The sequence below is a fragment of the Poecilia latipinna genome, unplaced genomic scaffold, assembly GCF_001443285.1.
Source record: "Poecilia latipinna isolate Pla-1442-1.1 unplaced genomic scaffold, P_latipinna-1.0 Scaffold3421, whole genome shotgun sequence".
NCBI classification, from domain to species: Eukaryota; Metazoa; Chordata; class Actinopteri; order Cyprinodontiformes; family Poeciliidae; genus Poecilia; species Poecilia latipinna.
The window spans coordinates 14,993-40,517 of record NW_015116037.1 but is presented as its reverse complement, the minus strand read 5'-3'; the positions used below and the strand labels follow the sequence as shown (position 1 = coordinate 40,517).

The window sequence follows — 25,525 nt, the reverse complement described above, 5'->3', positions numbered from 1 at the left end:
GGATGGATGAATGGATGGATGGATGGATGGATGGATGGATGGATGGATGGATGGATGGATGGATGGATGGATGACATGAACCATAGGAAGTGGCACAACATTGACTTTTTAGTCAAATATGACAGCACAAATGTACAAAATTAATCAAAAATAAATAAAAATTGAATGACATATAACTGTTGCCTTCTTGAACACAATGTCTGAAAATAAAATAATAAAAAAAACATGTACAAATATAAACTCCATATTGCGTTCTCTACTCTCACTCTCTCTGTAGTATCTGTAATTCTGTAATATCTGTAAAAACCCTGTACAGATACCCACCTGGTTTCTCTGTGGAGCAAATATCTTTTTCTCAGCTAATTCTAATCTTTCTTTACCTGAGGAAACCCCGCATCACCGCCCTACTGCTGGCCTCTGGTCTAATGTCTCCTCCCTGACTTTGCTCTTTATATTGTGACTATAAAGATTACTTTTAAATATCTAGAACGCAACCGTGAGTACAAGTTCTGTATGGAAATTAATGAGTTTGTTCCTGGTGTTAGCTAACTGGTAGTGGATGTAAAACAGGTAACAACATCATCTTGCTTGCTAGCTTAACTTGATATACTGGAGTGGAGTAGTCATTCAGCTAACATGCAACAAAAAAAGTAAATAAAGTAAAACGTCAATGACATTTGATGTAAACTGAAGTAAAGTAATAGCTATTTATAAAGGCTCAACTCAGAACCGAAGTCAGTGTGTTTTAGGGAAGTGAGATGATGTAGATGGAGACTAGAAAAAAAAAACAAGCAAAAAAAAGCGAGAAAAAACTTACAGTAAAAATAAGCAACTGCTCAGTTGGTTCTGCAGTTTCCTCATACTGATGGCTTGTTTGTTGAACTTGTCTCTGTTTTGCTGGACATTTGGTAAGTTAATCTTTGTTTTTAAATTTAAGAATAATATATGTAAGGCTTTCAAATATCATATTTTGTAATTTTGGGGTTTTGTGAACATATTAATTTCAACTTGTTACCATTTTTTTCCTAGATGACAGTTTGGCTTTTGATTGGGTGAAATGGCAGAGAAGGGAAAAAAAAAATCTTTGAATGACTTGAATCTAAAAGCCAGCAGCAGATGGTCGAAAGTATTTCCAGAGATGAAGGTCTATCAGAGTCTGTCTGAGAACATGCTGGCAGTCAACATGTTACTGAGTGTCTTCTTTCTTCCCGGTGAGATGTTTGTTCACTTTGTCTTATTTGGAGACGTCACATGAATCATTTCTAGTCTGTACTATCCTGATGTTATTTAAAAGCTTTGCATGCAACATTTTGCAGTTGAATTGGAGTTTATAGATCATGAACTTTCTCTGAAGGCAGAATTTGCTCTGCATTATATTCATTGTGAATCTGTTTTTACAGGTGTTTTTGCCTGTTGCCCAGATCCAGCTCTTATTGCTGACATACCTCAATAGATTGAAGCTCTGAGTGGATCTTGTTTGCAAATCCCATGTAGATTTAATTCAACACACTCCTCATATAACATCAGAAGACCCATCTATGGAGTTTGGTTGAAAACTACTACAACTTTTAATTCCAAGCCAAGCCCTATTATTTTCAACAGCAGTGGGTCAGTTAACATGTATTCACTGAAAATGATTGGAAACCTGAATGAGGAAGACTGCACCACTGTGTTTCCTAATTTAAGGACTAGTTATACTGACAGATACTACCTCTGCATTGAGAACTGGCCATTCAGGGCAAACGCAAAGTGTCATCCTCTTCAAATAACCGTTAATGGTGAGAAAAAATATTACTTTTAACAACATATTATCTAATTTTCTAAAACAATTATTCTTCGATTTTATTCTGTTTAGAAATTCAAACCATGTTTTGGTGTAAAATTTGTAATCTCAGTCAGAGTCTTTTTAAAAGAAGATGCATCAATCTTTGAAAGCTTTTGTCGTTTGCTATGAGGGGCCGTTTAGGACAAAATCTATGTTTTGTCTCACACACTACGAAAGACTCACGCACACTCAAAAAATACTCAAATTGCGCATACACACTGCTAAAATGTTGCACACACACACAGATTTTATCTTTGTTGCACACATACACTGTACTAACATGATATATGTCTGCGTGTGCGACGCACAAAATGTGTGTGCGTGTGCAACATTTTAGTAGTGTGTATGCGCAATTTGAGTATTTTTTGAGTGTGCGTGAGTCTTTCGTAGTGTGTGAGAGACAAAACATAGATTTTGTCCTAGACGGCGCCTCATAGTTTGCACCTCTTCAGCTGAAACACCTCCAAATTGTCAGTGGTCACTTTCTAAACTGTCTTATGTGAAACTCCAGATTCTCCTTGGAGTCCCAGCATTAATGTTCCCTCTGACCTGAAGGAGCATCAGTCTGTCACTCTAACCTGCTCAGCTTTCACTCCCTGTCCACACTCACCTCCTCAACTCACCTGCAATCTCCAACAAGACTCTGTTGGAAAAACAGAGAAAAACACAGATGGAACCTTTACAACTAAAATCCAGGAGACCATCACTCTGTCAGACACACATGATGGATACAACATCAGCTGTTCTGCCAGATATCCTGTGATTGGAGGAAACAAGACAGCAGAGACAGAAGTGACTCTCAGTGTTTCATGTAAGTGATCCTGTCAGCAGGTCATGGTTCAGCTGTTTGTGATCAATAAAGTTCATGTGTCTCATTTTCCTCAGATGCTCTCAGTTTGCATGACAGTGATTTGCCTGGGATATATTTAAAAACAATTGTGATAATGTCAGTTATTTTTTATCAGTTATTTTTAATCTTCTGTAACACTCTCTGACGTTCATTACCTGTAAAATGTATCATATGTTCATATCTTCTTCACTTGAGCTTTATTCAACAGACTGAATATCTTATTAGTAAATAAAATGTTGTCATATTAGAACAGAAATAATATACTTTATTGTCACATTGTGGGGAAATTCAGTTGTCGCAACAGCAAGTTTATGGTGAGCAGGAACAAGCACATCTAAGCAAAGTACAAAACAGTATTATACAAGGTACTACATAGTAAGAATAAATTTAGAACATAAGGTAAGTAATGCTGTGCAGTAATTACAAAAATAGCATAATCAAATTAAACATGATGTGCAAATGAGTTGGTTAATTTAGTGAAGAAAAATGTAAAATATGTGGTTAAAAACAACAACAACATATTATTTAGAAGTGTTGAGAAACTGTGAAAACAGGAATGTGCAAATGACAGTAGAGTTTTAAACACTTATTGAGTTTGTTGGGCTCAGTGGTTATGAAGTATTACAGCTGCTGGGAGGAAGAGCTACTGTAATATTTCGTGTGGCCGCCAGGGGGCGACATGGGAGCCGCAGGAAGTTGGAGGGAAGATGGAAAAAAAAGAATCAAATATATTTTAAAATAATAAATTTTGAACATTTTTGTAAAATAGATTTTTTTTATTCATTAAGAAAAAATAAGGTAAAATAACTTATTGAAATTGTATTTGCTATGATCATCTTTCTGATTGGCTGCCAGTCAAATTTATCAAACTAGCTCCTTAAGCTAGTGCAGCAAACAGGAAATAAAAAAGTTTCTGTTTACAAATATACCAAAGAAAGTGACCAGCAACACTGCTGCAAAAATAACAGTGTTATCTGGAGTTACAAAGCAGATTCTCCTGCCAAAAACCAATCCTTTTTGAGGGCTATGCCATTGAAAAGCCATGTGCTTTTCAACATTACATCCAGTTATGGTTTTGTATTGTTGAAGAAGATTTTAGGTTATAATATATCTTAAGAAAATCTCTGGCTCGATCTTCTTCTCACGGATCCCAGGTTTTCCCAGCGGACCGCAGTGAAGCCACACAGAAAACAACAATGAGTGACGTCACAGAATTACAGAGTTTAATCCAATAGAAGACAATGTATGAAATTACAACAGAAATTGCAGAACAGAGACATACATTCATTTACCTGAGACAAATGGAAAAGAAGAAAGAAAAGAAAGAAAAGTAAAGACGTGCAAAGACGTCTTTGGAGAATTGCAAGAGCAAATCTAATTTGTTACTTGTGTAGAAAGTTTTATAGTAAAGGCGTATTCTTGTCTTTAATTTATTCAAATAAGGCGTACCTTTGCTCATCCAACCAGGAGCTGTCTCGGACCTTCTTTAAAAGTTAGAAACTCCCTGCAAGTCACGATCTAAGGCCATTTGTCCCCTTTTATCTAAATAAAGTGGAAGCAGAGACTCTCCTGAACTCCTGCTGTTTTATGGCTTTTCATGGATCTGTGTGAAAAGCTGGAACTTCTCCTGATTGTTTTCCCACACAGACAAATGGCAGATCAAAAGATCTTAGCAAACCATCTGCTTTAACTACAGGTAACATAAAGGTCAATAGGGCAGAATAAGTTACTGATTTTAAAACTATAATTAGGCTATTTCAATCAAGACATGTTAAGTTTTAAAACTAGCATATTTTAAATTCATTTTCTTAACAGTATGAAGTATGACTTAAAAGACATGATTCCCTCTGATTAGCAGTTTCACTGTTGCAAATATTTACAGAAAGCGTTTCTTCTTTGTTTCTTCCCCCTCTTAACTGCTCTGATTGCGTCACAGAATTCAGGTGAAGATCAGATAATGTTGGTTTTTCAGGCATAAAAAAGAGTAAGTTTGTCTGGTTCTGAAAGATGCTGAGAAAAGATAAACTTATGCATCATCAAAAGAAATCTGGAAAACTACATAATTTACCTGGATTGAATAATGTGCTACATTTAGAAGTGAGAAGATTAGATCTAAAATTTTATTTGATTATTGTAAGTCAAATGTTAAACATTATGTTAATATGATGATTGCAGAATGTTGCCAACATCAACTTCCTCTTCCTCAGAGCTGATCTTTAAACATCAACTCTGGTTTTCTGTGTCATTCTCTGTGAAGAAACCGGAGGTGCAGCTGATCAACAAAAAATAATTTTTTAACGTAAAATCAAAGCATTTCTGTTTTAACTGCAGACCATTTGGTAAGTTAATGTTTGTGAGTTTTATTTTGTGTTTTCTATATTTTGTCCTATTTACAGTTTTCATGATTTCTAATGTACTTTGTACAGTGAATCATTCTCAGCTTCCTGATCAAAAATCAACTTTTATTTGAGTTTTATGTTTTAAGTGTTTAGTTTATAATAACCCCAAACCACTCTAGTTAAAGATGGTGACTTTCTTTCATAATATAAATGCGACAATGTAGTAAAAATATAGTTTTAAATTAAGTCACCAAAGTAAAGCAGCTGTTTTCATCATGTTTCCATTGAAGATCTTGAAGGACGACAATCAGAGTCTGATGGCGGCTCTGTGTGAGAACATGCTGATAGTCAGTATGTTACTGAGTGTCTTCTTCAATCCAGGTGAGATGTTTGTTCTCTTCCTTTCATTCACATGAATCATTTCTAGTCTGAAATATTTGATCCACATGTAACCTGCTGCAGCTGAACTGGAGTTTGTGGATCATGAAGTTTCTCTGCAGAAAGATTTGAGTCCCCATGATATTCATCATTTGTCTGTTTCTACAGATGTTTTTGCTGAATACTGTCATGACATACAACCAGCCCTCTTCATCACTGCACCAAAGGAGATTGAAGCTCTGAGTGGATCTTGTCTGGAAATCCCATGTAGTTTTAAAACAACAGATCAGTTTGACGACGGCATAAATATCATTGCAGTCTGGATGAAAAATAATTTAGCTTTTAGCAGTGATTCAAATGTTGTTATTTTCAAAAGCAGTAGGTCAGTAAACAAATATCCACTGAATATCACCGGAAACCTGAGAGAGAAAAACTGCACCACTCTGTTTACTGATTTAAATACAAGTTATACAGACAAATACTTCTTCAGGATTGAGAACGGACCGTTCAGAGCAACAGCTTGTGCTGACCCACTTCAAATAAATGTTAAAGGTAAGAGAGGTTTTATTTTATAAGTTTGTGACATTTATATTTATGTTTGTAATTAAATTATCTCTGGTTTAAAAGAAAACACTAAAGTTAATAATTTACTGTGGAATGAAAAAATCAACCTGCCAAATTTCAACAGTTTGATTTGAGTCCAGAAATGTTTTGATGATTTAAATTATTTTTCTTTATCATCTTCTGCTATTCATCATGATGTAGCTGTGGAGAATCACATCAAAACTCTCAGTAAGGAAAATAATGTTGAATGAAAAATCTGTAATGGGCAGGATATTGTCAAGTTTAAATGTTTTTAGAAAAATAAATAACATTTTAATAGATCTACAGTAAGTTAGTGTAAAATTAAAATATATCCTGCTTTATTATGGACAGAATCAATTAATGTGTTTTATTACCAATGTCAGGAAAGATGCATCATGAATAAAGTTTGACTTATTTAGTAATAATCCTCTGTTAAGTAAAATTGTTTTAAAGTTAAAACTTTTTTTCTTAATCATCTTAACTGTTACTGCAGTTCTGCAAATATGTAAATGTGTTGCACGAACAATAATGATTAGGAAATCCAATACATGCAATCAAACTACATTTTTAAATGGTGGATATAGAATTAGTATAGCATTGTATAGCGATACTTGTATTAACTGATTTCATACACAATAATCTGTAAATCGATATTTATTATTTTAAATGTGCATCTGATGTGAAACCCCAGATTCTCCTTGGAGTCCCAGCATTAATGTTCCCTCTGACCTGAAGGAGCATCAGTCTGTCACTGTAACCTGCTCAGCTTTCACTCCCTGTCCACACTCACCTCCTCAACTCACCTGCAATCTCCAACAAGACTCTGTTGGAAAAACAGAGAAAAACACAGATGGAACCTTTACAACTAAAATCCAGGAGAACATCACTCTGTCAGACACACATGATGGATACAACATCAGATGTTCTGCCAGATATCCTGTGATTGGAGGAAACAAGACAGCAGAGACAGAAATAACTCTCAGTGTCTCATGTAAGTAATCCTGTCAGCAGGTCATGGTTCAGCTGTTTGTGATCAATAAAGTTCATGTGCCTCATTTTCCTCAGACGCTCCTAGAAACACCTCAGCATCCATCAGTCCATCAGGTTTGGTGTCAGCAGGTAGCTGGGTGGAGCTGAGCTGCTCCAGCAGAGCCAAACCTCCACCCAGATTCACCTGGTTCAGGAACAGCGAACATGGAGCCATTAATGTGTTTGTAGGACAGGTTTACAGGTTCAATGCTACTCAGAGAGGAAAGTTTTACTGTGTGGCTACAAATCATCTGGGGAATCAGACTTCATCATTTATTCTCGTGAATATAATCAGTGAAAAGAGAGGTTAATATTTAACATCATTAAGTCCATCATGTTTAAATATATTATTCTTATAATTACAGGTTTCAATATTTACTTATTGTGTTTTCCCAACATCCAACAACTGCAGTTCTTCGCTGGCTGCCCATTGTAGTCGGATGTATTTGTTTCATCTGTCTCATGGCTGTTGTTGCTTTGTGAGTATAAAAAATTAAAAAGCATCTAAGTTGTTTAAAAACACGGCATTTCACCTGGATTTGATCATAAAAAAGTGACAACATTCGAGCTTGTGTGTTTTCTCCTAAAGTTTAATTGTGTACAGGTGAAAACTGGCATCTGCAAATCAATCCAATGTCTCCCTGAGTCCTTTTTTATTTTATTGATGTTTTGCCTCTTATCTATGTTTCATATCAGCTTTCACTCTTTATCTCAGTCTGAATGTTTCTGTTATCTCATAAATCGCACCAGAATCATTCTGGCATCTCTAATGTCCTCCAGGTTGTTCAAGTTCAGACGTTCAACTCCTCAACAGACTAAGGTGAACAAAAAATTAACTTCTTTGCTTGGAAGTATCAAGACCATGAAGAAAAAGACTAAAACATCTGTATATTTTCTACAGAAGGAAAGAAATGAGGCTCCTGCTGTTCCAATGACAGCTGAAAAGACAGAGGAAGAACTTTATTATGGAGAGCTGAACTTCCTCCCAGCTTCCTACTTCCTCCCAGCTTCCTCCGCCTCCGATCAGGATGGAGAGCAGCAGGAGACGCTGTACGCAGAGGTCAAAGTGTCTGCTGACGGTCTGGAGGGTCTCTATGCTGAAGTGAACAACAAAAGAAGATAATTTTGTTCTGAGTTTTATTTTTTTTCCAGAAAAAGTTGTGAAACGCAGCATTTATAATCTTAACATCAATGATTGTAGATTCATCCAATACGTCTCTGTTATACAGAAAAACTGAGGGTTCATTCAGTGGAAACACAGAGAGAGAGTTTAATCTAAAATCTCTGCTTTACTTTGAATAATGTTTAAATAATGTTAATAACATGTTTGTAATTATAACTGTTAACTGTCTGCCTTTGTTTTGTTTTGATGAAAGAAAGTTTGAATTTGTTATTTTTCTTGATTGCTGTTTGACAAAAATGGATAAATATACAAGGTGTTTTATTTTCAAGAAAATAAAAGAAAATTAATACTTAAAGTTTCCAATCTGGCATGAAAATATGTCAGTCAAATTATTACCTATGGTTAGCCTAGCAGCAAGTAATATTGCTAACATTTTGATTCAAAGGAAACATGTTGAAAGGTCCTGAAGAATCAATCTTCTGATAAAGTTTGTAATTTGTTTTAATCTTTTTTTTATTTTGTCTGTCTTTTCATTTTCATCTACATTTAAAATAAACACATTTCACCAAACAGTCCATCATCTCCTTGTATCTGAACTCAAAGATCTGAATGTTTTGTAGAGCTCTAACTATAGATATTAAAAAAACATATTTAACTCTGTTTCCATGTCTGAAAGGTTTGACAAATGTTGATTTATTCTTCTTCGGCAACAGCCTCTGAGTTGATAACTATATTGCGCCATCTTTAGGTAAGCAGATGATGGTGCACATTTTAAGCTTTGTGTGTTTTTGAGTTTTAATCATTCTAAATAAGAAAAGTTAAATTTTTTTGTAATTCAAATTTGATGTGTATTTTTTCACATAAGTGTCCTTTAACATCCAAATTGCTGTGATTATCAAATGGCACAGAAAGGACATTTTTATGATTTTTTTTTTTTAAATTGTCATTGTATGCCCCCACAGCTGCTTCATTACACTGCAGTGACATCTGTCGATGTTATTCTGTGAACATTTCAGTAGAAGCAAGTCATAATGCTGTTAGAAATTCAAACCTATGATAAAAATGAATAAAATCTCATGATCTAGTTTGAACTGTTTCCGGTTATTCAGCACCATGTTGACCAAGAAGCCTTGAAAATCGGGACGTTTATGGTTTACAGAATTTCAAATCTCTTGTGGAGTTTTTACATAATGTTGTTCTCAAAGAAGTTCAGAAAGTAGTTTAGTTTGGACTGTCCTGAATACAGAAATACATTTATAAAGGACTATTCCTGCATTTATTTCTAACCTTCCCATAAGAAAAGCTTCTGATGCATGTTGTTGTTTGAGGAGCATTTCACTGAAATAATTCATCAGTTTGTGACCCAATATATTTAATATTCACACTGTGAACTGCTCTGATTGTGTCACAGATTCAGGTGATCGGAAAGCTCAAAAACCTCCCTGGATTAAATAATCTGCTACATTTAGAAGTGAGAAGATCACATTTGTTGCTTTAGTTGATTATTGTGAGTCAAGTGTGAATAAGATGTTTAAAAAATGACAGCAGAAATTTGCATAAATGCGACTTCCTCTTCCTCAGAGTTGTCCAATAAACATCAAGTATGAATTTCTGTGTCACTCTCTCTAAAGTAACAGGAAGTGGTTGTTCTGCTGCTCATCAACTAAAATTAGTTAAGAACTGGACAGTATCTGGTTTGGCTGCAGACCTTTTGGTAAGTTAGTGTTAATGTTTTTCAGTGTTTTCTATATTTTGCCCTGTTTTCAATTTTTATGATTGAAAAACTTTGTATAGTGAATCTGTCTCTACATTTTGCGGTGGAAATTCTTTAAAAGGGAAAGGAAATTGTTCCATAAATCAGAGAAAAGTTCCTTCACATTTATTCAATTCAGACTTTGTCTTAAATGCTTCATTTGAACCAAACAGCGTTTGAAGACTCTGTCACTGAACTAACCAGAGAAGCAGAGCCCCAATAAGAGTTGTACACAGCATGTCATACTTCACACTTTATCACATCCGGCTTACACACACAAGTATGTTTACAGTAAGTTAAATAATTCTTATAAATGCTACACTAGATCCCTCCCTTCTGTTTGAGACCAAGCCAAAGCCCTGCCTCAAATATCAGGCATTCATATAGAGTTTTTCTAGAGGAATATCTTTGTTTTCTTGTCATTTACAAACATTATCTATGATACTTGCTACTTTAGAGACCCAAAGATCTTCTTCTGCATGGGAAGCAAAGTTCTACATGTCTTCCAGGAATCTTTTGTCAATTTATTACTTGAAGACAAATATAAATGTCTTCTTTTCTTTGTAATGTCTATTTAAAGTAGCATTTTAATCAGTTTTCTAATAAAGTCACCTTACAGCTGTTTTGGTGCCTGTAACATAAAAGTCTTCTTCTCATAATTGATGGTCTTTATATATAAAAGAATATGTGTTGTTTGACAGTAAATGCGAAACCAATAAGTGGTTTACACACTTCCTGTTAGCAAGCCGCTCTTTGACACTGGACATTGGTCTAGAAAAATAGACATTGTTCTGTTATGTTGAAGGATTGGGGATGAGAACACACTGACTCCACCCCATGCACAGAGCTTTTTATACTTCACACTTCATCACATCCTGCTTACACACGCACGCGCACACATATATGAAATGAAGGACAAAAGAGGAGCTCAGGCCCTGTAAGTAAAAAAAAACAACACTAAATAAAAAAAAACAGCTCAGTTCTCTGTGGTTCACCCACTTTGTGAGACCTTTGGGTGCACCTGTTTTTTCTTTTTTTTTTTTTTTTCCATTACAGTTTCTCACTGGAATGTGTTCAATTTATAATTCTAATCCAAATTGGTCTACTTGAACTCAGCGATGTTCTTTCATCATATTATGTATTTGACAATGTGGTGAAAAAAAATATATATATTAATTAAATTAGGTCACCAAAGTAAAGCAGCTGTTTTCATCATGTTTCCATTGAAGATCTTGAAGGACGACAATCAGAGTCTGATGGCGGCTCTGTGTGAGAACATGCTGATAGTCAGTATGTTACTGAGTGTCTTCTTCATTCCAGGTGAGATGTTTGTTCACTTCCTTTCATTTGGAGACATTCATTTCTAGTCTGAATTATTCTGATGTAGTTTAAAGTTTCCATATGTAACATGATGCAGCTGAATCATGAGGATCATGAAGTTTTTATTCAGACAAATTTTGCTCGACATTATTTTAGACATTTTTCTGTTTATACAGGTGATTTGACTGGTTGTCCCAATAAAGTCCTTATTGCTAACGTACCTGGAGAGATTGAAGCTCTTAGTGGATCTTGTTTGCAAATCCCATGTAAATTCAATTCAACAGATGATAGATATGACATCACTAAACCCAAGTATGGAGTTTGGTTGCAATATAAGTCAGATGTCAATAACAATCAACATCAAGTGCTAACTCATGTCCTGTTTTGCATTTTTAATGTATGTCCAAATAGAGAAGATGCCAGGGCAGTGTGCTGTCCTGCCACATGATCAACGTTTCATCTACTATCTGGTAAATATACCACAGTCAATTTTACTGCATAGGACTAAAGTTGGTTCATTATTCAATCTGGTAACTGTATCTTTCCTATTATTTGTGTTAGATCACAAAGAAAAAAGCCAGCCAGAAACCGACATATGTCAGCCTGAGACAGAGTCTGGAAGACATGAAGTCTCACTGCTTCCAAAATGGTGTCAATAGGATATCAATACCCCGGTTTGTAGAAACTACTACATAACTATAATAAATACCCTTCATTCTTCTTCTTTATTGGGAATAATTGTTTGTATCGTGTCTCTCAGAATTGGCTGTGGCCTGGACAAGCTGCAGTGGTCAAAGGTGTCAAAGATTCTGGAACAGGTCTTTAAAGAGACAAATATCTCTATCACTGTGTACAGCCTGCCCTGCGTTGGGTCAAAGCTGCAGATGCATGCCATGTAGTACATTTTCATTGTTTCTTTTGCTTAAAATCATTTATAATCTTATAAATTATGAATGAAATCAACACTCCTTAAACAGTTTTAAGGAAACAATAACTAAGGAAACTATAAAAACCTCCCCATAAGATGTTTAGATGCAAAACTTTTAACATCCCACTGATGTAAAATAAACAAATGAGGGTGGAAAACAGGGGTAAATACAACATTGTGTCCTTTTTCACCACTCATATCAGAATATAGTTAAACTCATATTACCTTCATGGTGAAATAATTTTATGTATTTTTTCCTGAAACATAGAATTCATATTCACTAGATATAGAAACTTCTGAAGCACTTTTATCGAAGGAATAAAAGCGATATTGTTCAAATAAAAGTACCACGATGAAAACTCAGTTTCCTGCCATTGATTCATATAAGACGCAAAAACTTATTGCAAACTCTGATGTTGCACTCTGTCACTACATTTTTTTTAATTCTAAAATTATATAGTTGTTGAAAATGAAACTTTCCTATAAATATGTAAATTGAAATTGTGGAAGAGTTTCCTCCTCTATTTCCTGACCCAAATTAAGGAACAAAAATGTTTTCACAAGGTTTTTTGTCATGACTTTATTTTGATTCATAAGCTTGTTTTTAGACNCACAGAATGAATTCTTTCTCTGTGCAGCTCCAGCTGCTGAGCTCAGCCTGCATCAGATAAACCAACAGTACCTTTACAACTGTCACTTTACCCCAGCTAGGGATGGGAAATAGTAAAAGTCAAAGATATGTGGAACCGGTAAACTGTCAACCATCAATACATTTTAGAATAATAATAAGACAAGCATACTGTTACAATTATTACAATAGCTTAATCCTATGAACAAGTTTTTGCTGTTTCTTTCTCTGTGCTGCACTCGGCTTGTATCAGATAACCCAGCAGCCACTTTAAGCTGTTGCTTATTTAAAAAAACAGTCAAGGAAATCTGGTTCTACTGTTCCCTAACTCAACAAGTATTTACTAAGCCATCAAACATGTACAAAATTATTAATATTAGTACATGTTAATCATTTTAAATTAAGTTAGAATTGCTTTCCGTGTCTTTAGTTTTTTTTTTCCTGTCAGGTAGTTTTCTATTTATCATTTTAAACTCCTCTCCTATCTAGAGAAACAAAAGAAAAACACCATAGCACTAACAAACGATTAAAGAACATACTGTTTCATAGAGATTAGAGCACAAGAATAACAGGATTGAGTGGAAGTTTGATAGCTCGGCCTCTAGTCAAACCTGACCCCATATAAAAATAAATGCGTAATTAAAGATTAGCTTTGTGCATTTCATTGTAAACCAAAATGAACCAGCTTTAAAAAATCTTCTTGTTCATGTGTGTCAGGCTGAAACACACAGGAACAAGAAGAGTCTGTTATTTAATATTTGTTTATGGACTACTATTTTAATATTTGATTTTTTTTTCTTTTTTCTGTGACTGAAACAAGCTGTATGCCTGACCTCTACGTTTACGCTACAACTACCAATACCTGCACAAGACATATGAGGAACATTTTTATCATCCTGTCTGCACCAAGAGGCAGACACAGCAAAACAATAAAATAAATTAAAAAGGCATTGCCCATTCTGTTAGTGATTCTATTCAATCGTTCAACCTTATTTTTCCTCAATATCTTTCCTAAAATCCATTTAGTACCATCTATGGTTCAATTACTGGTTGCCATCTTCAAAACACCAGGGCAAGAACATGCATGCAACTGTGTACTAGCATCAAGTGTTGTAGGAAATAAACCTTCCTGAAAGGAGAAAAGTTGGATAGAAAAACAGGAAAACAAAAGAAAACAGGAAAACATCACCACAGAAGCATATCTACTCAGACCTGGTCTCCAAATTCAATTCTGAAGCAAAACTGCATCAGTAGATCCACAAGTCCACCACACTTTTCAGATTTTTTTTTCTAATTCTTAACTTTATAAACCATGTATCCCATATAATTGTCAATCTATTAGAGAAATGGAATATGTTGAAATATGCGGTTATTTACTTTCTTACATTTTTTACGCTCCTGCACTGTACTTTCTTGTATATCTGAATGTTTTAGCACTTTGGATTCTCTCTTTACTGAAAATGTATCATTTTCATATTGTTTTCTTGTAAATTAACAATTTTTTAAATAATAAATCCCTTTAGTGAATATGTCATCACCAACAGTTTACTTCATTAGGATGAAAAAGGTGATTGGGCAATTTAGCTGAAATGTTAATTTAGTAGATTTTTTTTTATTACCTCAGAGGCAGGACTTTGCTTAGACCCTGACCTGCTAATGACCACACAGGAAACCTTCTGCTTCGTCTAATGTAAGGTTTTGCATCGGTGAAATAAGAACATGTTTAGTTTACGATCAAGGATGTACTTGCAGCCAGACCCGAGCCATACAGGATACAAACTTTCATCTGTTACCTTCTCCCTTTTGCAAGTAAGTTATTTATTTTTTTTTTTTTTAAAGTAGTTGACAGTCTTTTTTTTTTGTTGCTCGTCAATATGTGATCGCAGTAAAGTCAGAAACACAAGCTAACAAAGTATTTTTTTCTCTCTACTAAAATTTATAAACTTTCAAATTCATCTATGTTGTGAATTCGTACTGTTACATTGTGCTGTGTAATCGAAAAGATAGTGACCAAAAAAAAAAATAAAAAAACAACCCTGCAATTTATGTTTTTGACAACCTTGATTTGAGTTTTAACTCTGTCTGCTAGGAATGGTCAGGTGAACTTTTTAGTTTAGTTTGTAGTCCTCAACTGTGGAATGAGTTAAGCACGGAAATCAAGGAATGTTCAAACAGTTTAAATCAGCAACTGGTCTTCACTGCATATTGATATGAAAAATTATTTCTGCTGTTGTTGCTGTTAAGGCTTTTATTACAAATTATTGAAGTTTTCAAAAATTACTGTATTAGGGTAAATCTGTTTAGAAATAATTTTAATATGTTAAAAATTATGGGGTTTTTTAAAGGTTTTATCGGCTCTAGTGGCCTTTATTTGATAGTTAATTAACTATCAGGAAACAGGGTAATGAGAGAAGGGGAAGACATGCAGCAAAGGTCGTCAGACTGGGAATTGAACCTGCGACGGCCACGTCGAGGACTGAAGCCTCCATATGTGGGTTGTGCTGAACCCCTGAGCCACCACAGCACACCCTTAAAAATTGTTTTATATAATTTTTTTCTTTCAATGTTTGTTGCACAAATTCACATACTATCTGTTCACTAATGTTCACCAACAGACAGTTCACCTCTTGTAATTGATAAGCTTATAAATGATCAATGTTATCCTTTCAGTTCCCTCCCAGTGACGCGGTGCCTCACAAAGCAAACTGTCCGTCTCAACAGAAGATGTTAAATGATTAGCAATGTTTTATAGGTTGACGAAAGCAAAGATTGGTATTTTTTGGTAACATCAAAAAGTTCATTTTTGAGGCAAACAGAAAACCCAGCTTATTGTAGTTTACTATAAACTTGGACTGAAGTCCCCCTTGACAAATTTTGAAGAAAAAAAATTCAGCTAAAATGGATGGTGACACAGAGTGACTCAGCCAAAGCACAAAGTGACACAGCCAAGTGTTGGGGTAGATGGAGAGGAGTTAAGCAAGGCTGTAGTAAGCGCTGTTACCAACTCGGCACTTTATTGTTATAGTTTTCTCCAAGTAGCTAGCGTTTGGAGAAAACCCCTGGTTTGCATAGGTCCAAAAGTTGCTTCATTATTCAATCTTGTAACTGTGTGTTTCCTATTATGCATCTCAGATCACATAGAAAAAAGCCAGCCAGAAACCGACATGTCAGCCTGAGACAGAGTCTGGAAGACATGAAGTCTCACTGTTTACAAAATGGTGTCAATAGGATATCAATACCCTGGTTTGTAGGAACTACTACGGATACATAACAACTATAATAAATACCCTTAAATCTTCTTCTTTATTGTGAATAATTGTTTGTCCCGTGTCTCTCCCTCAGAATTGGCTGTGGCCTGGACCAGCTGCAGTGGTCAAAAGTATCAAAGATCCTGGAACAGGTCTTTAAAGAAACAAATATCTCCATCACAGTGTACAGCCTGCCCTGTGTTGGGTTAAAGCTGCAGATGCATGCCATGTAGTACATTTTCATTGTTTCTTTTGCTTAAAATCCTTTATAATTTTATATATTCTGAATGAAATCAACATTCCTTAAACAGTTTTAAGGAAACAATAACTAAGGAAACTACCTTCATGGTGAAATAATTTTATGTATTTTCCTGAAACATAGAATTCATATTCACTAGATATAGAAACTTCTGCAGTACTTTTATCTAAGGAATAAAAGTTCTTCAAATAAAAGTACCACGATGAAAACTCAGTTTCCTGCCATTGATTCATATAAGATGCAAAACTTATTGCAAACACTGATGTTGCTATGTAAATATGTAAATTGAAATTGTGGAAGAGTTTGCTCCTATATTTTCTGACCCAAATTCAGGAACAAGAATGTTTTCACAAGATTTTTTTTGTCATGACTTTATTTTGATTCATAAGCTTGTTTTTAGACTTTTTAGACTGTGTGTTCTGTAAATTATGTTGTGAATTATGCTGTGTCTTTGAAAATTGCTTTGTAAATAAAACTTAAGATAATGGTTTCTGACAACAGCAGCTTATTATTGCGAGGGATGACCTTTACCTGCTCGGACCAGGCTGTGGTATGTGAGAAATGTATTGGAAAACATTTTAAAAATTCTTAGTTTTGCCTCAAAAAATGAACTTTAGTGCTACATGTAACCCTTGTTTAGACATGAGTCTATACACAACACTGGTTTACACCAATATACATGGTGAACCATTATTTCACCAATCTACATGGTCTACAAGTGATCTAAGCTTACACTTAAAAGTTACAAGGTTTACCACAGAAGTTTAGTAGGTCATGCAAAAAGTATCAAATAGAATGAGCAAAAACTCAAATACTATCTCATTTGATGCAGTATGGAAAAATGATGATGTATTTATAGCAGCCCAGAAAAAGGCAGAGCTACCTTCTGTCTGTAGACAATATAGACTTTCCTGAAATACACACTTTCTTCTTTTTGATAGAATATTATAAAATTGTGTTTTCAGGATGAGCAGAAGATAATTATAAAAAGCAGCAACCATCCCTCAACTGATTTTTGCTGTAAGTTTTTTTTTTCTTTTTTAGCTCATGCACACTTATAAAGTAATAAATTAAACATGAAAGAAAATTATCTAAAAATAAATATTATGCACTTACATCAAGTTTTTCTTTCCTCTGATACGCAGAGACTGTAACATCAGTAAAAGTAAGATAAAATACAGAATGCAATAGTCAGGCAAAGGTGTCATACACCTTCCTCTGTATTTGATTTGTACAAATTATCTCCTCATTTATGTTCTATAGACAGTTGTTGTGCAGTTCATTGATAAAGAACACATCCTGATTGAACTTTCAAAAGAACAGAGACTCTCTGGTAGGTTATTAGTGTGAGCAGTTATTTGATTCACCAATAGCTGTTTAAAGATAAGCCACCAGCCAGTCATAGATAGTAAGTAACTGGTCCCAGTGGAGGAAATGCCATTTCCCAGGGGCAGCAGGATCCTGATGTTTCATTTAAGAACTTCAGGGGAAGGACAGTCTACACCTCCATATGGGACACCTGTTTTTATTTTTTCAATTTAACAGAATAGAAAAATTAACGCATGACAAGATTATCACCATTCCTGTATCAAAGCAAAGGTCTTCATCTTTAATCAGATTTTAGTTAGGTTTGGAACATGGTGCACAAAACTCAGTTGGTAAAAGAAAACATTCTGATTGAAGTCTCAAAAGAACAGAGACTTTGTCTATTAGAGTGAGCAGTTATTTGATGCACCAATAGCTGTTTAAAGATAAGCCACCAGCCAGTCACAGAGATAGTAAGTATCTGGTCCTAATGGAGGAACACCCATTTTTCAGTGGCAGCAGGATCCCAATGTGTCATTTAAGAACTGCGGGGGAACGATAGTCTGCACCTCTAGCAGTATGGGACACAAACTACATCAAAACCATTTTATGATGAAGGTACTGAGTTTTATTTTAATTTATCTATGCTGAACTGAATACATGTTTGTATTGGTGGTGGAAGAAGAGGTTGGGAGCAGGAGGGAAGGAGATTACGAGACATGAACCAGAAAGAATTTTACTACCATACTGGTTTTCTTAAGTCTGACCTGATGGATTTATTTCTGAGGAATGAAACAAAAGGCCATTTTAAGTAACTAGAGCTAATAAAAATGTGAATAAAATGTGCTGCAAATTTCCTTAAAAGATAAAATTTGTTTTGAACAGAATAGAGAATTCTACATTACAAGATTATCACCACTCCTGCATAAAAGTGCAAGTCTTCAGCCTTAAAGAGATGTTCACATAGCAAACATTATTTTGTACAACTATAACAGATTCACATTTAAGATCATCTCTGGTGTCTGGTGTAATAGATAGCCTTTGCTTTTAGGAAACATTATTATATTAAAGAATTAACCAAAAGACTTTCACTTCAATAAAATGTGCTGTTTTGTATTTATCATTAAAATAAAACCAAATAAATTGTGAAAACTTGCAAAAGTTTTTCACACCAAGTCCCGCATTGTAACAGGACTTTACAGTAGGTGTTGTTGAGACGCTTTACCAAGGTCGAGAAAGAGTCACAAGCTTTTAGACAAAGGGCCCATAGTAAAGAGTTACATTTTTGATTCATGTTGGACACCAAAGTCCATTTCTCACGAAAAAGAAACATTTTCTCAGGCCACAGAGACATGGTGTGATTTCAGGGAGTGTCTTCAGTCCATATAATCAGCTGCCCTCCTCCTTCTCCTCAGACGCTGCACAGACTTTTTTAGAAACTCTTCTCAGATGTAATGGTAAAGCGTCTCCTTTCAGCGCTGAAAGTTAATAACATAGGTAAAGTTTGAATGCTTTTCTTGGCTGATTTTATGCTCCATGTGTCGATACAAATTATGATTCATCGATTGGGATTTCCATTCCCAACATAATCCAGTGGTTGTTTTTGTATCTTAGTCTGATCTGCTTCCATATAATTAATNGTCACCAAAGTAAAGCAGCTGTTTTCATCATGTTTCCATTGAAGATCTTGAAGGACGACAATCAGAGTCTGATGGCGGCTCTGTGTGAGAACATGCTGATAGTCAGTATGTTACTGAGTGTCTTCTTCAATCCAGGTGAGATGCTTGTTCACTTCCTTTCATTTGGAGACATTATGTGAATCATTTCTAGTCTGAATTATTCTGATGAAGTTTAAAGTTTCCATATGTAACATGATGCAGCTGAATCATGAGGATCATCAAGTTTTTTATTCAGACAAATTTTGCTCCACATTATTTTAGACATTTTTCTGTTTTTACAGGTAATTTGACTGGTTGTCCCAATAAAGTCCTTATTGCTAACGTACCTGGAGAGATTGAAGCTCTGAGTGGATCTTGTTTGCAAATCCCATGTAGCTTCAGTTCAACACATTCCACATATGACATCACTAAACCCAAGTATGGAGTTTGGTTGCAAAATAAGTCAAATGTCAATAAGAATCCAGAGGCTGTAATTTTCAACAGCAGTGGATCAGTTAACAAAAATTCACTGAAAATGATTGGAAACCTCAGAGAGGAAGACTGCACCACTGTGTTTCCTGATTTAAAGACGAGTCATACTGACAGTTACTACCTACGAATTGAGAGCTGGCCGTTCAGAGCAACAGATGTATGTCATCCTCTTCACATAACAGTTAAGGGTAAGAAGAAATATTACTTTTGATACCGTATTATTCATTATTTATTTTATAGTATCTTTATAGTCTCTTTTTCATTTTTTTCATATGAAACATAGTTTCAATGTGACTATCCAAACTATGGAACAATAAATTATTTGGGATTGGGATAAAATATATAGAAAAATGTCTGGAATTAAATGAAGCAGCTTAAATTTTAGAAACAGTTTATTATCTGGAGTATTTAACTGAAGATGTTTGATGTGAAACCCCAGATTCTCCTTGGAGTCCCAGCATTAATGTTCCCTCTGACCTGAAGGAGCATCAGTCTGTCACTGTAACCTGCTCAGCTTTCACTCCCTGTCCACACTCACCTCCTGAACTCACCTGGACTCTCCAACAAGACTCTCTCAGACAAACAGAGAAAAACACAGATGGAACCTTTACAACTAAAATCCAGGAGAACATCACTCTGTCAGACACACATGATGGATACAACATCAGCTGTTCTGCCAGATATCCTGTGATTGGAGGAAACAAGACAGCAGAGACAGAAGTGACTCTCAGTGTTTCATGTAAGTGATCCTGTCAGCAGGTCATGGTTCAGCTGTTTGTGATCAATAAAGTTCATGTGTCTCATTTTCCTCAGATGCTCCTAGAAACACCTCAGCATCCATCAGTCCATCAGGTTTGGTGTCAGCAGGTAGCTGGGTGGAGCTGAACTGCTCCAGCAGAGCCAAACCTCCACCCAGATTCACCTGGTTCAGGAACAACAAAGATGGAGCCACTAATGTGTCTGTGGAGAAAGTTTACAGCTTCAATGTTACTGAGGGAGGAGAGTTTTACTGTGTGGCTACAAATCATCTGGGGAATCAGACTTCATCATTTATTCTCGTGAATATAATCAGTGAAAAGAGAGGTTAATATTTAACATCATTAAGTCCATCATGTTTAAATATATTATTCTTATAATTACAGGTTTCAATATTTACTTATTGTGTTTTCCCAACATCCAACAGCTGCAGTTCTTTACTGGCTGCCCATTGTAGCTGGAGGTATTTGTTTCATTTGTCTCATGGCTGTTGTTGCTTGGTGAGTATCAATAGATAAAAAGCATTTAAGTTGTTTAAAAACACTGGCATTTCACCTGGATCTGATTATAAATCAAGAATGTGGAAAAATTCATTGTTTTCTCCTAAATTGAAACTTTCAATTATGTGCAGGTGAAAGTTGGAATCTGCCAATCAAACCAATGTTTTTGCAGCTTCTCCTGTCCTTTTGCATTCGTTTTCTTGATGTTTTGCCTCTTATCTATGTTTCATATCAGCTTTCACTCTTTACCTCAGTCTGAATTTTTCTGTTGTCTCATAAATCGCACNATGGTGATATTTGAAAAGTAATGTGAGTTATTTTTATTATCATATTTTTTTAGTCTTCTGCTCTTTCCTCATGCCAGCTTCCAACACTCTCTGTGACGTTCTTTGCCTGGACTCTGTAAAATGTGTCAGATGTTGACATCATTTTCACCTGAGCTTCATTCAACAGACTGAAAATCTTATTAGCAAAGAAAACATTGTGACATTAGAACAGAAAGAATATATTTTAGTGTTACTATGATTATGAGCTAAATCAATGCTTAACAGTATTATGATTCTTGTGTGACACACATCCTCATGAGAAAGTTTCTCTGGCCCTGGTATTACAATGAAGTTATTAGACTGTTTCTTCTATGCACCCCATGACGTGTTTGACTCCCCTGGTGAAAGAAGATATGTGTGCTTGCTGTATGTTCTGTAACCAAGTAGTTTGTCAACTATGTGAATGGAATGAAACCCTTCCTAAAACACTGTAAGTTTTATTTTGCTCAGGGCTCTTTCTCCTTACTGCCATCAGTGAGCAGAGACGTCAAACGCTGTAGAGCCTTCGAATAAATACTGATTAAGAATGTATTCGTTGTCTGGTTCTTTGGGTTTTGAAACAGTTTTTCCTCACTCTTTGTCAAAGAAAAATTTACACAACATGACACTGTTGGGAAATTCAGGTGTCACAACAGCAGGTTCATGGTGAGCAGGAACAAACACATCCAAACATTGAACGACGTATAAATAAGACAAACTTAGAATATAAGAAAGATAACGCTGTGCAGTTATTACAAAAATAGCATAATCAGATTGAAAGTTATGTGCAGCTGAGTTGGTTAATTTAGAGAAGAAAAATGTAAAAGATGTGATTAAAAAACAACGACAAAATATTATTTAGAAGAGTTGAGAAATTGTGCAAACAGGAATGTGCAAATGATAGTAGAGTTTTAAACACTTATGGAGTTTGTTGGGCTCAGTGGTTATGAAGTATTAGAGCTGTTGGGAGGAAGAGCTACTGTAACATTTCGTGTGGCCGCCAGGGGGCGACATGGGAGCCGCAGAAAGTTGGAGGGAAGATGGAAAAAACATAAAATCCAATAAATTTTTTTAATTATGAGTTGTAAATATGTTTTTTGTAAAATATAATCACTTTTCATTCTTTAAGAAAATTAAGTTAAAATAACTTGAAATGGTTTCTGCCGTGCTCATCTCATTGATTGGCTTCCTCTGCTACCAAAGGAAGTGACCAGCATCACTGTCTGGAGTTACAGTACGGCGGGTCCTTAGGCCAAAACCAATCCAGTTTGTGGGCCATGTCATCAGAAAGTCATGATACATATTACATCCTGTTATGTTTCTGTATGATGTGTCACTGAAAATTATTCCTTTGACTATCAATTTCACACTGTTGCAAACATTTACAGAAGCCTTTTCTTTTTTCTTACTTCCCCCTCTGAACTCTTTAGCATAAGAGATGAAATGCAGAAAAAGTTGAGTCATTGACGTAAAAGAGGAAGTTAGTCTGGTTGTGAAAGATGCTGAGAAAAGATAAACTCAAACATCATCTCTGAGATCTGTAAGTGTCTTTATGCCAAAAGAAAACTGTGTAATTTACCTGGATTAAATAATGTGCTACATTTAAGAGTGAGAAGATTAGATGTAATATTTTATTTGTGTATCGTCAATCAAATGTTAAACATTATGTTAATATGATGATTGCAGAATGTTGCTAACATCAACTTCCTCTTCCTCAGAGCTGATCTTTAAACATCAACTCTGGTTTTCTGTGTCATTCTCTGTGAGAAAATCGGAGGTGCAGCTGATCAACGAAAATTAATTATTTAGAAAAAATTAAAGCATTTCTGTTTTAACTGCAGACCATTTGGTAAGTTAATGATTGTGAATTTTATTTAATGTTTTTTCTACTTTTTGTCATATTTACAGTTTTCATGATTTCTAACATACTTTGTACAGTGAATCATTCTCAGCTTCATGATCAAAAATCAAGTTTGATTTGAGTTTTATGTTTGAGGTGTTTAATTTATAACAACCCAAACCTTCTCTACTTGAAGATGGTGATTTACTTTCATCATATAAATTTGATAATGTAGTAAAAATATAGTTTTGCTTCAGAGTTTCTTAAATTAAGTCACCAAAGTAAAGCAGCTGTTTTCATCATGTTTCCATTGAAGATCTTGAAGGACGACAATCAGAGTCTGATGGCGGCTCTGTGTGAGAACATGCTGATAGTCAGTATGTTACTGAGTGTCTTCTTCAATCCAGGTGAGATGTTTGTTCTCTTCCTTTCATTCACTTGAATCATTTCTGGTCTGAAATATTTGATCCACATGTAACCTGCTGCAGCTGAACTGGAGTTTGTGGATCATGAAGTTTCTCTGCAGAAAGATTTGAGTCCCCATGATATTCATCATTTGTCTGTTTCTACAGATGTTTTTGCTGAATACTGTCATGACATACAACCAGCCCTCTTCATCACTGCACCAAAGGAGATTGAAGCTCTGAGTGGATCTTGTCTGGAAATCCCATGTAGTTTTAAAACAACAGATCAGTTTGACGACGGCATAAATATCATTGCAGTCTGGATGAAAAATAATTTAGCTTTTAGCAGTGATTCAAATGTAGTTATTTTCAACAGCAGTAGGTCAGTAAACAAATATCCACTGAATATCACTGGAAACCTGAGAGAGAGAAACTGCACCACTCTGTTTCCTGATTTAAATACAAGTTATACAGACAAATACTTCTTCAGGATTGAGAACGGACCGTTCAGAGCAACAGCTTGTGCTGATCCTCTTCAAATAAACGTTAAAGGTAAGAGAGGTTTTATTTTATAAGTTTGTGACATTTATATTTATGTTTGTAATTAAATTATCTCTGGTTTAAAAGAAAACACTAAAGTTAATAATTTACTGTGGAATGAAAAAATCAACCTGCCAAATTTCAACAGTTTGATTTGAGTCCAGAAATGTTTTGATGATTTAAATTATTTTTCTTTATCATCTTCTGCTATTCATCATGATGTAGCTGTGGAGAATCACATCAAAACTCTCAGTAAGGAAAATAATGTTGAATGAAAAATCTGTAATGGGCAGGATATTGTCAAGTTTAAATGTTTTTAGAAAAATAAATAACATTTTAATAGATCTACAGTAAGTTAGTGTAAAATTAAAATATATCCTGCTTTATTATGGACAGAATCAATTAATGTGTTTTATTACCAATGTCAGGAAAGATGCATCATGAATAAAGTTTGACTTATTTAGTAATAATCCTCTGTTAAGTAAAATTGTTTTAAAGTTAAAACTTTTTTTCTTAATCATCTTAACTGTTACTGCAGTTCTGCAAATATGTAAATGTGTTGCACGAACAATAATGATTAGGAAATCCAATACATGCAATCAAACTACATTTTTAAATGGTGGATATAGAATTAGTATAGCATTGTATAGCGATACTTGTATTAACTGATTTCATACACAATAATCTGTAAATCGATATTTATTATTTTAAATGTGCATCTGATGTGAAACCCCAGATTCTCCTTGGAGTCCCAGCATTAATGTTCCCTCTGACCTGAAGGAGCATCAGTCTGTCACTGTAACCTGCTCAGCTTTCACTCCCTGTCCACACTCACCTCCTCAACTCACCTGGAATCTCCAACAAGACTCTCTCAGACAAACAGAGAAAAACACAGATGGAACCTTTACAACTAAAATCCAGGAGAACATCACTCTGTCAGACACACATGATGGATACAACATCAGATGTTCTGCCAGATATCCTGTGATTGGAGGAAACAAGACAGCAGAGACAGAAGTGACTCTCAGTGTTTCATGTAAGTGATCCTGTCAGCAGGTCATGGTTCAGCTGTTTGTGATCAATAAAGTTCATGTGTCTCATTTTCCTCAGATGCTCCTAGAAACACCTCAGCATCCATCAGTCCATCAGGTTTGGTGTCAGCAGGTAGCTGGGTGGAGCTGAGCTGCTCCAGCAGAGCCAAACCTCCACCCAGATTCACCTGGTTCAGGAACAGCACAGAGGGAACATTTAATGTGTCTGTGGAGCAGGTTTACAGCTTCAAAGCTACTAAGGAAGAAACGTTTTACTGTGTGGCTACAAATAATGTGGGGAATCAAAGATCACAACTGATCTCCATCAGCATGAAAATTAGTCATGAACAGAAAGAGAAAGGTTAATATTTAACTTAATTAAGTCCATTCTGTTTAAAAATCTAATTCTTATAATTACAGGTTTGAATA

At 35.2% G+C, this 25,525-nt stretch overlaps 3 protein-coding genes and 1 pseudogene across 4 annotated transcripts; all 4 read left to right on the top strand.

Annotated features, from left to right (window-relative positions):
• The first annotated feature begins 1,138 nt into the window (after positions 1 to 1,138).
• Positions 1,139 to 7,317, top strand: LOC106940929 (sialic acid-binding Ig-like lectin 12; annotated as a pseudogene).
• A 4,245-nt stretch (positions 7,318 to 11,562) lies between these two features.
• On the top strand, positions 11,563 to 16,257 carry LOC106940930 (O-acetyl-ADP-ribose deacetylase 1-like). Of its 2 annotated transcripts, none has more exons than XM_015023819.1 (3): positions 11,563 to 11,672; positions 11,764 to 11,876; positions 16,101 to 16,257. In XM_015023819.1, exons 1-3 carry the CDS (start codon positions 11,577 to 11,579, stop codon positions 16,237 to 16,239), a joined length of 348 nt encoding a protein of 115 aa, XP_014879305.1. In that variant the 5' UTR covers positions 11,563 to 11,576; the 3' UTR covers positions 16,240 to 16,257. The 2 variants fall into 2 exon arrangements, with proteins under 2 accessions (XP_014879305.1, XP_014879304.1); XM_015023818.1 differs by lacking the exon at positions 16,101 to 16,257 and adding an exon at positions 11,963 to 12,527.
• Positions 16,258 to 19,243: 2,986 nt separating this feature from the next.
• Positions 19,244 to 20,808, top strand: LOC106940928 (B-cell receptor CD22-like). Its single transcript, XM_015023817.1, has 4 exons — positions 19,244 to 19,345; positions 19,531 to 19,908; positions 20,160 to 20,459; positions 20,534 to 20,808. Exons 1-4 carry the CDS (start codon positions 19,282 to 19,284, stop codon positions 20,806 to 20,808), a joined length of 1,017 nt encoding a protein of 338 aa, XP_014879303.1. The 5' UTR covers positions 19,244 to 19,281.
• Positions 20,809 to 23,630: 2,822 nt separating this feature from the next.
• LOC106940927 (myelin-associated glycoprotein-like) lies at positions 23,631 to 25,477 on the top strand. The gene is made up of 4 exons (XM_015023816.1): positions 23,631 to 23,643; positions 23,694 to 24,077; positions 24,802 to 25,101; positions 25,176 to 25,477. Exons 1-4 carry the CDS (start codon positions 23,631 to 23,633, stop codon positions 25,460 to 25,462), a joined length of 984 nt encoding a protein of 327 aa, XP_014879302.1. The 3' UTR covers positions 25,463 to 25,477.
• Positions 25,478 to 25,525: the final 48 nt, after the last annotated feature.

What these genes read in the sequence shown, in the direction of transcription:
- LOC106940930 (XM_015023819.1), top strand. Translation starts at nt 11,577, where the DNA reads ATGTCCTGTTTTGCATTTTTAATGTATGTCCAAATAGAGAAGATGCCA. An exon ending in AACGTTTCATCTACTATCTG is followed by an intron (nt 11,673 to 11,763) that starts GTAAATATACCA and finishes TATTTGTGTTAG; the next exon opens with ATCACAAAGAAAAAAGCCAG. An exon ending in AATAGGATATCAATACCCCG is followed by an intron (nt 11,877 to 16,100) that starts GTTTGTAGAAAC and finishes TCTCTCCCTCAG; the next exon opens with AATTGGCTGTGGCCTGGACC.
- LOC106940928 (XM_015023817.1), top strand. Translation starts at nt 19,282, where the DNA reads ATGGCGGCTCTGTGTGAGAACATGCTGATAGTCAGTATGTTACTGAGT. An exon ending in GAGTGTCTTCTTCAATCCAG is followed by an intron (nt 19,346 to 19,530) that starts GTGAGATGCTTG and finishes CTGTTTTTACAG; the next exon opens with GTAATTTGACTGGTTGTCCC. An exon ending in TCTTCACATAACAGTTAAGG is followed by an intron (nt 19,909 to 20,159) that starts GTAAGAAGAAAT and finishes GTGAAACCCCAG; the next exon opens with ATTCTCCTTGGAGTCCCAGC.
- LOC106940927 (XM_015023816.1), top strand. An exon ending in TCTTCAAATAAACGTTAAAG is followed by an intron (nt 24,078 to 24,801) that starts GTAAGAGAGGTT and finishes GTGAAACCCCAG; the next exon opens with ATTCTCCTTGGAGTCCCAGC. An exon ending in AGTGACTCTCAGTGTTTCAT is followed by an intron (nt 25,102 to 25,175) that starts GTAAGTGATCCT and finishes CATTTTCCTCAG; the next exon opens with ATGCTCCTAGAAACACCTCA.